Raw genomic sequence first — 14654 nt, forward strand, 5'->3', positions numbered from 1 at the left:
AGTACCACCCCAAAAACACAATACATATTTTCTCCACAATTAAAGATCATTGAGTAAAAAGATTAACAGGGCATGACTGTTATGGTTGAAGCATCTATTACTTTTTTGCTGTTATCTAAATAAAGGGTTTAAAAAGCTTTCCTAACCTCTTTTCCCTTCCAGAAAAAAAAAGGAAGAGAAGTTATGATGGCTGCAGGTTTCAGAGCTCATTTATTTACTGTATGTAAGAGAGTATAAGATGCGAGGACATGCTTGAGGGTATAAGAATATGTGTGGGTTCAAGTCACACTAGAAGGCCAAAAGTGGGTTGAGGGAACAGAAGAATGTTAAACAAACTAAAGGCTAAACAAACTGAAATTTTGCACAGAAACTCAATTTCCTACCTATAAAAAGGAAGTGAAATATTGTGAATTTGAAGTTTGTATTAAGAATTTAGGAGTGAGTGCACTCTCTCTCCAGGGAGCACACCCTCCCCTTGCCCTTCCCTCTCTTCTCCCCCAGAGGCATGCACTTCCTAACTCTAAGGGACTCCCACAAGCAACAGGCCCTGACCTGTCCCAAAGGCCCCCTTTTTTCTGACTTCTTAGTGAGCCAAAGCAGCCTAGCCTAGACTCATTTCACTGTCTGGTCTCTCCTAGTGCTTCTTCTATCCTAAACCCTTCCTAGTTTCACTGTCCCCAGTATTAACAAGCATCCTCTAAAAATCACCTGGACTTGTGTTGTGAAATCCTTCCTGTACAAAGTCAAGAATCCACACACTTCCAGCTGGTCCGAGGCAGGCAGGCTCAGGGCCAAGTCCCCTTTCCAGTAACAAAACTGCTCCCTACCCAATCATGTCCTGCCCCGTGAAACCCTATTCTCCACTTATTTTTTTAAATGATAGAATTAATATTTTCTTGTCATTTACAATCAGATGGCAGTGGAGTATATGGTCTCTATGCTTGATCTTTCTTTTATGTAAATAAAAAAATTACAAGAACTGATAGCTGGTTTTTTTTTCAGAAAACATGATTAAACTAATTCATTGATGGTGGCATCAAGTTTTTCCTTATTAGCTCCAGAAAATTCACCTTTTTGTCTTATTGTAGCCCTAGCTGGTTTGGCTCAGTGGCCTGCAGACTGAAGAGTTTTGGGTTCAATTCTGGTCATGGGCATAAGCCCAGTATGTAGAATCGATCCCTAGTTAGAGGGCATGCAGGAGGCAGCCAATCAATGATTCTCTGTCATCATTGATGTTTCTATCTCTCTCCCACTCCCTGCCTCTCTGAAATCAATAAAAATATATTTTAAAAAAATTTAGAAGCCATTCTATTAATTTCTGTACCTCTAACTATCTTAATGTTCTTAGATTTGATGTGAAACCTGAGCTGTCAATATCAACTGTTTTTTTCTTTGGTGTAGTAACATTTAACAGATGAGATCATTTAGAAAACAATAAAACTTGATTTTAAAATTAATACTTCAACAAGTTTATGACACACTTCATAGAATATAACCATTCTATTTTTCTATATTTTTGAAAATTTTTATAATTAAAAATTAAATAAAGACATGTAAACTACTATCCCTAACCAATCTAATATTTACAGATTAGAAATATTTAAATGAGTATTAATCCTATAAACTATAATGAACTTGACAAAGAATTTATATAAAATATATAAAACCTCGTGGCATAGATAGTGCTATAAAGTCAAGGGGTAAAATTTATAACATTGAATTAGACAGAGATGATGAGTGGCACACAAAAATTATTCTCCAAATTAAATATATCGTACCTTCAATGGCTACTCGCCTTTTAGGCCAGTTTTTGTTTTCTCTTGTTAAAATATCTTTTATCCGTACACATATGACATATTCCTCCAAAGCAAATTCCAGTGTGTAAAATTTTAGCAGCTCTAACCATAACTGTCCCAGGGGTATCTGGTTTGGTGTTTCCAATGTTAAAGGAGACTGGAAAAGAAAACACTTCATTTACACTTCATGAACTAATGAATCATTTACTTTTCACTTTAAAAAATCCTTAAGGATCACTTTTTCAAAAACTAAGCATGAAGGAGCAACGTGCCAAAAAGCAGTTTGTTGCATAGCTGGGAAGAGAGTGCCAAGTTTACTAACTCCTAGGATTTTGTGTTCTTTCCACAGACTAGAAATTCTCAACCTTCATTGCACATTAGAATCACAGTGGAAAACACACTAATACCTGAGTTACAAACCACTCCCACCTCCCATACCCTTCCCAAAATTCCAATTTAACTGACCTGAACTGGGTACTGAAATTTTTAAAGCTCCCTAAGTGATTTCCATGTGCAGTCAAGGTTGCAAACCACTGTATAACAATCACCACAGCTCCTCACTGCAGTGATTACTTTTAAAATCTAAATAAATGTCCTAGGCTTGCAAGAGCTAAATCCTTCATTTGGCAAACATTTATTTAGAACTTACTATGTCCCTGGCATTGTGCTGGGGATATAAAAAAATGAGAGTTCACACTTACACATAATGCTCACCATGCATCATTCATTCTTCTAAATGCTGTGCATATAATTAATAATTCTAACAACTCCATGGAGTAGATATTACTATAGGGCAGTAGTCGGCAAACTCATTAGTCAACAGAGCCAAATATCAACAGTACAATAATTGAAATTTCTTTTGAGAGTCAAATTTTTTAAACTTATACTTCTTCTAACGCCACTTCTTCAAAATAGACTCACCCAGGCCCTGGTATTTTGTGGAAGAGACACATTCAAGGGGCCAAAGAGCTGCATGTGGCTCGCAAGCCGCAGTTTGCCGACCACTGCCATAGGGCAAAAACCTAACTCAGCACCACATCGTTACTGGGTTCATGCTGCTAATCACTATAACATGCTGCCACTCAAATAAGGTATTGGACCACTTCATGGACTTCTAGGAAAGGAAGAAACAATTTAGCAATGTTAAAATGGGCCTCTAATGGGGAGGGGATGTGTAACAGAAGAGGTAATGACTTCTAAGGGAATTAGCTAAAGACTGGCAGCTAAAAGTAACCACTAGGAGCATAAAGACATGAAGCAGTCATTCATTCATTCATTCATTCATTCATTCATTCAATTCTACAACCATTCATTGGTTACCTACTACGTACCAAGCACTTGGAATAGATCCATGGAAAAAAAACAAAACGAAGATCCTTGCCTTAGTGGAACTCACTTTTCAGGGGAAGAACACAGTGAACAACAAACTTAATAAGTAAATTACATAGCAAGTCAGAAAAAGAAAAGTGCTGTGGTGCCCAGCTAGGGTAACTCAGTGGTTGAGTGTCAATCCATGAATCAGGAAGTCATGGTTTGATTCCGTCAGGGCACATACCCAGGTTTCGGGCTCCATCCCCAGTAGGGGCGTGCAGGAGGCAGCCAATTGATGATTCTCTCATCACTGATGTTTCTATCCCTCTCTCCCTCTCCCTTCCTCTCGCTGAAATCAAATTAAATAAAAATAAAAATAAACATTTTAAAAGAAAAGTTCTGTGGAAATTTTAAAAAGTTGAGGAGGTTTAATAAAGGGGATGTGAAAATGGGAGCAGGTTTCAATGGTGAATAGAATAGTCAGGATAAAACTTGTTGAGAAGGTATAATCTGGAGAAAAGGGAAATGTGTTCTAGGGATAGAAAATGGAACAAACACACTAAAGTAGGAGTGTGACTAGCTTTAAAAAGAAAACAAAGAAACCTAGTGTGGTAGAGAGAGGGGAGAAAAAAAAAGAGGAAAACAAAAAGCTACCCAGTGAGAACTCCTTGGCTTTTATCCTAAATCAAGTAAGGAGCAACTAAAGCATTCTGAGTGTGAGAAGGGGAAGAGCATGATGTAACTTAAGTTTTGGAAGAGCCATTCTGACTGAAGTAATAAGCAAGAGGACAGAAAGTGGAAGAGTTGAATGGGACTGGAACATATGTTCAGGGAATAACATGAACATTTCAGTAATGCTCACATTTCTGTAGTCTAGTTCAGGACTGGGAGTCCAGAAAGACTATATCCTTCTAGAGGACACAATCCATGGATATTCAACTTTTGTTTTTTAGCACTTCAGATAATGCTTGGCATGTAGCAGGCCCTCAATAAATTAATGCTGAATGGTTAAATAAGCAAGCCATATCCTAAAAGACTGTAAGGCCTTTATTTCTCCACCACTCTGCCAACACAATTCCCATAAGCTAAAGTTTTGGTTACAGCCCAACTCCTGAAGGAAATTTTCCTTCTCTAAATGAAAATTATACAAAGAATTACTTTGACATGATTCAAACAACAGAAGTCTCTCAAAAGGAGTTGTAAATTCATTAGGGAATCTTGGTACTGAAAAATTAAACCAAATCAACACCTCACATTACAGATGAGGAAAATGAAGCCAAGAGGTTTATTCAAGATTAGTCAGTTAAACTACTATTAAAATAGCTTCAATAGAAGGCATCATAAATACCATGGATAGAAATGTCAAAGAAACAACAACAAAAACTTACTTTGCCGTGTTTTCCCTTGATGGCATTACTTTGGTTGTCTTTTTCTGTCTTCTTGGTATCAGCTTTTGTTTGGTCTGCCTTAGCTCTGTTTTCCTCAGCAGTTGAGTTTTTCTCAGTTGTACTACTTGAGTTATATTCCCACTTCACAAACTTCTCTTCTAGTATGCCCTTCAGCTGAAAGTCATCCATTCTTTTTGAGTCAAAGCCTTCAATCTACATAAAAAGGCATTTGGTAGTATAAAAATTATTTTTTTTTTTTTAAAAAAAAAGATGGACAGACAAATCAGAACTCCAGTTTAAACTGAGCAGAGTACTCTGCAAGAGCAAACTATATATGTACATACATGTGTCACAAACTCATGCTTACCCAACTTCCTAGTAAACAAGGAAGAAGAGGGGGTTTTCTTTGTTGTAGAAAAAACATCACCATTAAAGCAAAACAGTAAGAAGGAATTCCGCCATCAGTTTGGGAATCAATATAGCACAACTGCAAAATGATGGGGGGAAAGTACAACCATTTATTTTAGCTTTCTTTAATTTTCTTTCTTCATTTCACAACAAAAGTAGCTCCCCCCCACCATAATCATTGTAAAAAACATAAAATGTAATTATCTATATATATAAAAGCCTAAGCGACCATTCGATCAATAACTATGATGCACATTGACCACAAGGGGGCAGACACTCAATGCATAGGGATGGAAACATGAAACAGATTGATGAATCTCAGAGGAAAGAGGGGAGGGGGGAAGATGGGAAGAGATTAACCAAGATCTTATATTCATTCTAGAGGCCCGGTGCACGAATTCATGAACCGGTGGGGCCCCTTGGCCTGGCCTGTGGGGACCGGGTGGAAACCAGGAGTCGAGGGGTCCAGATTGTGAAAGTGCACAGGCCAGGCCGAAGGACCCTACTGGTACACGAATCCATGCACCAGGCCTCCAGTATAAATATATATATAAAATATATGATTTGAAATCTCACCCACCTGAAATAACTATTAACAAATTGGTGCTCATCTTTCCATTCATTTTTTATTACATATAAAAATATGTATATTTTAGTTAAATGGAACCATATCATACAATGTGCTTTTATTATAGACACCTTTTAAAAATATTTTATTTTGCTTCCACTTCTGCCTCATGTTAATAATCTTCTAAGTACTCCATGTCTTCTTCTATATTCAAATAACCATACACAAATACACATACATTTCTATTTTCTATAAAAAAATGGAAGATTTTGATTTTTGTCATCTTTTTACCAAAATTTTTATTATCGACATCTCTCCGTATATTACTCTTCTCCCTTAACAATGCACCAAGAAATGTCCCTCTAAGTCATTAGTACAAATCTAACATTCTATCAAATGGTTAAATTATAGTCTATGATCTATTCTAGATGATTATTCAATAATCCCCCCACCCAAGGATATTCACACTTTGTTCTCAGTTTTTGCTATGTTAAACAATATCGTAATATTTATCCTTATACAGATTTCCTAAGTACTAGTGCTTTTTTATGAGCTATATTCCCAGGAACATATTTGCTAGATTAAAAAATGTGATATATTTCAATTCTAACAAATAATTATAGGATTTCAAAAATTGTCAATGGCAAGTATGTCAAACTCAAAGGCTAACACAGGCCAAATAAGTAAGGTTTAAGTTTTTAAAAAAAGCTTCAATGTATTTTCATAAAAACGTTAAGTTTATTTTGATAAGAGACATGCTGAATACAAAGGGCTAAAATAAATGAATAATCATTAACATAGAACATTTTAATAAAAATTAATACTTTTTCTTGAACATTTTACCAGACATTGAATTATTGCAGGAATTAATAAGTGTAACACAAATAAACCTATTTTTCTTGTTCTCTGAAAGCAAAATGTTTCCTGTTGTACACACCAAAAAGACTAATGACGGGCAATCAGCTGTTAAAATATTTGCTACTGCCGAAACCAATTTGGCTCAGTAGATAGAGCATTGGCCTGCGGACTGAAAGGTCCTAGGTTCCATTCCTGTCATGGGCATGTACCTTGGTTGTGGGCACATCCCCAGTAAGGGGTGTGCAAGAGACAGCTGATCGATGATTCTCTCTCATCAATGTTTCTAACTCTATATCCCTCTCTCTTCCTCTCTGTAAAAATCAATAAAATATATATTTTTTAAAATAAAGACGTTTCCTTTAAAAAAAAAAAAAAAAATATTCGCTGCTAGTATTAGTGGAGAGAAATGGTACACCTGCACCATAAGAAGGGAAATGAATGCAACATGATTATAGTAATCAGTCATTAGTGAACGTTGTATTTCATCCTATATAATAAAAGGTTAATATGCAAATCAACCAAACGGTGGAACAATTGATCACTACGACTACACTACACCAGGGAGCAGATGCTCAACACAGGAACTGCCCCCTGGTGGTCAGTGCACTCTCACAGGGGGAGTGCTGCTCAGTCAAAAGCTTGGCTTCATGGCTGGTGAGCACAGCGGTGGTGGTGGGAGCCTCTCCTAAGAGAGGAGCAGCGAGCAGGAGGGAAGTAAGAAGTGAGGAGTCCCAGACTGTTAGAGGGTGCAGGCCAGGTTGAGGGACGTCCGCCCCCAGTGCACAATTTTTTTCTAGTTATTAATAATTATGTATAACAGGATATTGTAAAAATTAAGTTATGAAATTTTATTAAAAAGTTTTTTATATACCATTATATAGGCGAGGCCACAAAAATATTCATTGTGGGCCACAAGTTTGACATGCTTGGTCAATGGAATGGGTGCCATGTCTCATATTTACTAACCACTTGGATTTGTTCTTTTCTAAATAGTCTCTTAAATCTTTTGCCAGTTTTTCTATTTCTACACATTATATATAAATTCGTATGTTTTCTTTTTCATTATAGATAACGACCCTTTATATCTGATTCATGAATTTGAAAAAAATGTCATTTTTTCCAATCTTCTTTTCTTTTGGCATTATTTGATACCTTTTACCATATAAAATGTATTCATGTTTATGTAGCTAAATATGCTTATCTTATACAGCTTTTAGGTTTCCTAGCATGGTCAAAAGTTTCTCCAATAGTGTGTGTGTGTGTGTGTGTGTGTGTGTGTGTGTGTGTAATGGAGGGAATATTCTTGGATGAGGATTAAAATACACACACACACACACACACACACACGTTCTTTTGTTGTTGCTATTTTGTTTGTTTTTTATTAATCCTCACCCAAGGATATTCCCTCCATTCATTTTTAGAGAGTGAAAGGGGGGGAGGGTGGAGAGAGATAAGAGAACCATCGATGTGAGAAAGACACATTGATCAGTTGCCCTCCTGCAGGCACCCCAACTGGGCCAGGGACAAACCTGAAACCCAGGTATGTGCCCCTGACTGGAATCAAGCCCTAATCCTTTGAGGTGTAGATCAATATATATTCTTAAATTTTCTCCTAAAATTTTTATTTTTCATCCAAGTGCAATTTATTTTTGCATTTAGGGTCCAACATTATTTTCTGCAAGAAAGACATAGTTGTTATGGAACTATTTGTTAAATAAACCAGTTTTATCACAAAGATAATGTCTTATTTTTTTATACATTAAAATCTCATTTACACTAGAATCTACTTTCAGGCTTTCTTTTTTGTTCCACATATCTACTTGCCTATTCCAATGATCGGCAAACTCATTCATTAGTCAATAGAGCCAAATATCAACAGTACAATGATTGAAATTTCGAGAGTCAAATTTTTTAAACTCAAACTTCTTCTACGCCACTTCTTCAGAACAGACTCACCCAGGCCATGGTATTTTGTGGAAGAGCCACACTCAAGGGGTCAAAGAGCCACAATTGGCTCACAAACCGCGGTTTGCCGACCACTGGCCTATTCCTATGCCAATGGTATACATTTAACTAAATCAGTTTTGTAGTGGTAAAGTGGGTCCCCTTTGCTAGTCTCTTTCTGAATTCATTTGGCTATTCTCAAAGATTCTTCCATACTAACTTTAAGATCATTTTGTCAACATTTTAAAAACTCCTGGTAATTAGAATGAAAATTACTGAATGTTTTAAAATTAATTTAATGCACTTTTACATTTTAAGTATACCACCTCCTCTATTCAAGAACTTGGTATCTTTGCATTTTCCAAAAATTAAGGAGCTGTCATTAATTACTCACTTCCCCTCAACTCTCATATCAAGTCCTTCCTCCAAAACTTATCCCAAATCTGTTAACTTTGCTTCAAATCCACTCTAAATTTACTATAGTTAGGTATTCATAACTATTTTGTTCCTATGTATTCTGATTTCTGTTACAGATTAGGCACTCCTCTGTTCCACTCACCTTAGCCCAATAACGAAAGGCTAACACCAAGGGAATAAAGACAGGTTCCATTTTGCCAATAGCAGCAAGTAAATCAGTAGTGAGGCATGCCATATCATTTCCTGCACTCACTCTACAAAGTAAGCCACTGTGAATGAGAAAGGAAGAAATTTCACTGCATTAATACTTTCAAAAACATAATATTTCAAATCCTGTAGCTATCCCTTCCAGTCACTGTATTTTAATACTTTAGAAGGCATAATAAAAATAAATGTTTTAATAAACTTAGAGCTTACTGAAAACTATGCATCAGTTCCATCACTAGAGTTCCATATAAATTAAAGTTTTAAATTTGTTTAAATAAGTTTCATTAAGAAAGTTACTCTTTCTTAATTCTATAGATATGACTAGAAAAGCAAGATTAGTCTTCAATGACTCATACAATTTCAGTGAACTAAAAATTAAGAGTCTGATAGACTGTAAGCTCCTTGAGAAGAGAGACTATTTCTTATTTATGTTTGTGTCCCTATAGGAAAGCATTATTTACCATATAGTAAATGTTCAATATTGTTGGGTGAATAAACTTTAGAAAAAAATTAAAAGTTCTGCATGTGAGTATTTTATTTCTACCTGTTCTATATCTTGTTCACATGCTTTTAGTAAATCGGCTAATTTGAATAAGTAGAAACTAGCCTAGTCACATTAACCCAAGGAGAAATAAAAAACAAAGCTTTTCTCTCTTACAGATGTTCACTGCATATTTGAATGTTGTTATTTTTAAAAATACTTTATTTTTTCTTCATTGTTACCAACCTTTTCCGATCTTTGCACACCACAACAGGAACTTTAGCGTGAAAATCAGATTCCACATCTACATATAATACTAATAAGGGGGGGAAAACAAAGCAGGTAAGCCAATGTCAACATCTCTAAAGTGCTTACTCTATGGTAAACATTAAGTAATAGTTTCCTTCTAAATATCACTCTCATTGTTTCTGTGGGATAACCCACTCTTCTCCTTATGAGAATCAAACCCACAGGATCCTTTATCTCTCTTGGTTCTATTTGCTACATATCACAAACCACAGGCATGGTCCCAAATAATGTCTGAAAATTACAATCACCTTAAGAAAAAAAGGTTTTAATAACCCTAAGAGTTTGAATATAACCAAGTAAGTAAATAATCTAATCAAAGTTGTTAAACCTTCACAGATATAGCCAAGAGAAGTCACCACTTACTTTGAGGGCTATTTCCACAGGAATCACAAAATAAGAACCTACAATGCTTTGAAAATTTGGTTCTTTAAAAAATATCTGTGGAAGTAAAAGGCTAACTCTGCTGGCTTCATTTCCCATAAACCTATGAAGTGTCTGTCCAATTAAAGCTCCTAAGGATGGACTACGGATGAAGCACATTTCCACTCTTAAGCCCATCTCTATATCTCCAAGGTAGGCCCCCTGCCATAAATGTCTAATCTAAATAAAAATAGATGCATTAGCCCTAGCTAGTTTGGCTCAGTGAATAGAGCGGCCGCCTGCGAACTGAAGGGTCCAAGGTTCAATTCTGGTCAAGGGCACATGCCCAGGTTGCGGGCTCGATCCCCAGTAGGGGGCGTGCAGGAGGCAGCAGATCAATTTTTCTCTCTTATCACTGATGTTTCTATCTTTTTTCCTCTCCCTCCCTCTCTGAAACCAATAAAGATATATATTTTTTAAATTAGATGCGTTATTTCATTTGCAGTTTAAAGAAAATATCTTAGTAGTACTTTTTGGAATTATTAAGTTATTCAAAAACCATGTGCTAAAATCTCTATGTCAGGAGTTGAATTATATTTGGTGGATATAACAATGAATAAGATATAAAGAGCTCAATCAGGGGTTTGGAAACAAATATTTAAACATAAATCCTGTAGATGACAGGATAGAGGTCTTTAAAGAGAGGAGATAAAAAGAAATCAATTTTACAATCAGACTGCATTCTGTAGACCTATGTTATACGACTCAAGATGATCTATTTGTGTATTTTAGTGGAAAAGACCTATTTAAAATTTTTTTGCTAGGTTAATACTCTCCAGTGAGTCTAAAGAGGTAAAAGCTCTGTGTTTACCTCCTATCTGTAATGTTTTAAAGTTTTTGTGCAAGTAGAGATAAATATTTACTAAGAAAAAAATTATACTTAAATCCCTTTACAACAGCAATTTTCAACATTTTTCATCTCCTGACACACATAAATTACTAAAATTCCACACCACAGAATTTTATATATATATATATATATAATATGTTTTGCCAAACTGACAAAAATAGGTTTAATTTTGATTAAGAAATAGTAATAGTAACAACCTACCCATTTTACAGATGAGAAAACCGAAGCTTGAACATTAAATAATTCATCAAAAAACATACAACCATCAAGTGGCAGAACTAAATTTTGTGCCTAGAAAGTCTGGCAGATCTTGAGCTCGCAAGCATTTATTTCATAACAAGAAAAGCAGTAAAAACAAAAACAAAATAATATTATAGATTGTATTACACGCTACGGCCTGGTTTGAGATAGTTATAATTTTTTATTTTTTTTATTTTAAAAGTGTTTTTACCTATATAAATATCCTTTTTACATCACACACACACACACAAAAATCCAGACATATGAGGCACAAATGAAAAGCTTACTAAGTATAATTTTGCTTAGTGTAATATAAATGATTAAATTAGGCTGACATTGCTTTTAATTGTGGAAAAAACAATTTACCTAATGAATGCACAAAAATTTCCCCCAAGTCTCTCCCTAAGTCTTCCTTCATCAATAACCTTCCAAGGATAGATTTTGTCTTTCTCTTCTTTTACATTAGAAATGCTCATAATATTCAAAGCTAACATTTTTAAATTATTCAAAAGGCAGATTTTACATATCAATTTAAAATATATTTTTGATCTTACAGACATGTAAATTTTCTAGTATACCTATTAAACAAATATAAACAAATATATATATATTGTATTATAATATGCTAGGAATTTTAGTTTACTTTGTTTAGCTATATATAACCTCCACAGTGCATGTATCTTTGAAGAATTTTCTTTAGAAAGACAAATTAAAAAAGAAACTCACCACTTTTTTTTAGAATCCCAAGCACTTGTATCAGAAGATCTGGATGAGTCATCTAAAAAAAGTTTCAAATTAAATCAATATACTAATTTCAAAGTTTAAGTTGTAGAACTTTAGAGGGAATTAAATTTCATTAAACATTAAAATCATGCTCTCTATTATTTTAAAATAATGGAAACAGAAGAGTATTTTACTTTTATGTTAACACATCTTGTTCAAGGAAATAGAATCTAATAAATCATATAGTGCTATGATTCCAGCAATACTCCTTGAATTAATCAGCTCTTAGGTGAGAAAGATTCTGGAATTTCACAGAAAAATAATTGGAAAAAATTACTTTACCAAATAATTGTTAGGGAAGTTGTTGAGATAAATTTAAGATGCACTGGTAACTAGCCACATGGCCAACAAACTTCGATTAAAACGCTGCTTTCAATGACAAGCTTGTTGCCCAGCTGGCGTGGCTCAGTGGTCGAGCATCAGCCTATGGACCAGTTCATGGCTCAATTCCCGTCAGGGCACATGCCTGGGTTGCCAGCTTGATCCCCAGTATGGCAACTTGCAGGAGGCAGCAAATCAATGATTCTCTTTCATCATTGGTATTTCTATCTCTCTTCCTCTCTCCTCTCAAAATCAATAAAAATATACTAAAATAATAATAAATAACAAGCTTGTCAAATGTTTAACTTAATGTGTATTTTACTGCTATTTAAAAGTATTTAGTAGTAATAATAATTATGTAAATGACTATATGCAGATTAGAAATTAAACATCAAATTTTCACCCAAATCAAACCTCCTTGAACATGACTTATTAAAAAAATTTAGAACACATAAAATTTCAATTATTTTAAATGTTTGCTATGTCAATAGATAAGCAACATTAGCAGTGCTAAACAATATCGGTACTTTTGCAAATGATACTAGACACTGCTTATTAAAAGTACCTATAATGTACCAGGCACTATACAAAAATACCTGAAATGTATAATCTTATGCAATATAAAAGTTATTATTCCTGTTTTGGAAATTAGAAAACTGAGGCTCAGACAAGTCAAGTAATTAACTTGCTCAATGCAACTAAGATTTAAACACGGATTTTTGGTTTCTAAGTTCTTTCCACCTCCTATATTACTTCCATAAGCAGTAACAGTTCAACATGCTCAAATACAATCACTTTTCCTTTTTTTATGCATAAAAATTTAATTTATTGAAAGGACTGGTTAGGAAATAATACTAAGCACAATTCCAGAAACTATTTTTATACATATTTTGATATAGTTATGGTACTTCCAATTCAAAATTGAAATTTTGTGGTACTTTTTTTAATTAAAATTTGGAAAATAGAGGTTATGAGTTGCATTCAAATTCAGACAAGTGCTACATAATACATAAAATAAATAAGGAAATGCATTTTAATTCTTTCCATGTAGAGACATTTTAAAATTAGCAATTTTTGATGGCATGATACAAAGATGAAAATATGTCATTTCCAGTCACAATCAATTAAAAAATGGGGAGTGGAACATTAACTTTGAAATCCTGTTAGACTTGTTCTAAGTTGTAAACTGGGTCACTAGATTGGTTAACGGGGTAGAACTCGCAGGGAGGATCAAACAGGCTCTAAGTACAGCAGAAGGGCTTGGATGGACATCTCTGGGGGTAGGTCATCACTCCCTGGGGAAGAAACATGGCTTTGGGCTGAGGAAGGAAGAACAGGGCCCAGTAAGAAAACATGGGAGTCTGAAGCAGCAGCTTGGGGTGCTGGGGCATCAAGGGCTGGAAGAGAGCCAGGAGAAGGTATGGACTTTTGAGATTACTAAAATTTGGGACTTAGTGTTAAAAAAACAGCATCACATTGCACTTAGGAAAGATGGCCTCCTTACTATTGGGGGCTTCCGTTACCTCAGGCTGACGGACAGGCAGCACAGTAACAGACTGAACAGGAGGCAGGATGTTTGTGGAAGGACAGTGTAAGGGACAGGCTCAGAGTAAGGACAGATTAGAGGCTGCGGCTAAACACAGGGGTGAATTTTATCCTGGAATTCATCCTCTTTGCTGCTGTGTCTCACGTTCAAACTGCTCAGGTTTCTTTGCTCATGTGTGTAATAGATTCCTCACTGCGGAAAGGCTTTCTACAGTCTCACTGAATATGCGAGATCTTCCTTCTCCCTCCCAGGAGCAAGGACCACCAGGCAGGCAAGGATGAGAACCTTCAGTTACCAAGTCCAGTTTCAGTGTGGCTTCTTCTGTAAATCCTTGGTTATAAGAGTTCTGTTCAGCTAGTCTTCAGTTGGTTATTCAAGTTGACTGTTCTATATTTTAGTTTTGATTCCAGTTTGGTCCTGGGAGGAGGTGAATGTAACTTTTACCTACTCTACCTACCATCATCTTGGGTCCCCCTTTTTTTTTTAAGAAGAAATAGGTTCAGAAAACAACTTATAGCTAAAGAAGGGCCTCAGTGCTTAGCAGAGAGAGGAAGAGAGAATGCACACCTTGAAGGACCAAAAGGGAGGAGAGGTGTGCTCCAGGAGAGAAAGAGAACACCCTGGAGAAAGAAGCGGGTGGGGAAAGGCAAGGGCTTGCTCCAGAGAGAGAGAAAGAGAGCTGACTTTCCTTTTTTTTTTTTCTTCTTTTTTTTAATGACTGCTTCCTCTTTTTTCTTTGACCTTTACTTTACTTTACTTTTTACTTTACTTTACTTTACTTTACTTTACTTTACTTTACTTTATTTT

General features: G+C 35.4%; 1 protein-coding gene across 14 annotated transcripts in view; it reads right to left on the reverse strand.

The window, feature by feature from the left end:
- The window catches only part of TUT4 (terminal uridylyl transferase 4), a 95285-nt gene that overhangs the window by 42350 nt on the left and 38281 nt on the right, over positions 1-14654 (reverse strand). For all 14 annotated transcript variants that reach the window (XR_014794014.1, XM_084872857.1, XM_084872861.1 and 11 more), the window contains exons 7-12: positions 11924-11975; positions 9625-9694; positions 8833-8959; positions 4863-4982; positions 4496-4708; positions 1779-1953 (exon numbers count right to left, since the gene is read on the reverse strand). Coding sequence is in view for 13 of the 14 variants with exons in the window: in XM_084872857.1 (XP_084728983.1) it covers positions 1779-1953; positions 4496-4708; positions 4863-4982; positions 8833-8959; positions 9625-9694; positions 11924-11975 (757 nt within the window). In the remaining variant the exon portion in view is untranslated. The remainder of the gene's footprint in view (positions 1-1778; positions 1954-4495; positions 4709-4862; positions 4983-8832; positions 8960-9624; positions 9695-11923; positions 11976-14654) is intronic.

The sequence above is a fragment of the Pipistrellus hanaki genome (genome assembly GCF_964339955.1).
Source record: "Pipistrellus hanaki genome assembly, chromosome: 2".
NCBI lineage: Eukaryota > Metazoa > Chordata > Mammalia > Chiroptera > Vespertilionidae > Pipistrellus > Pipistrellus hanaki.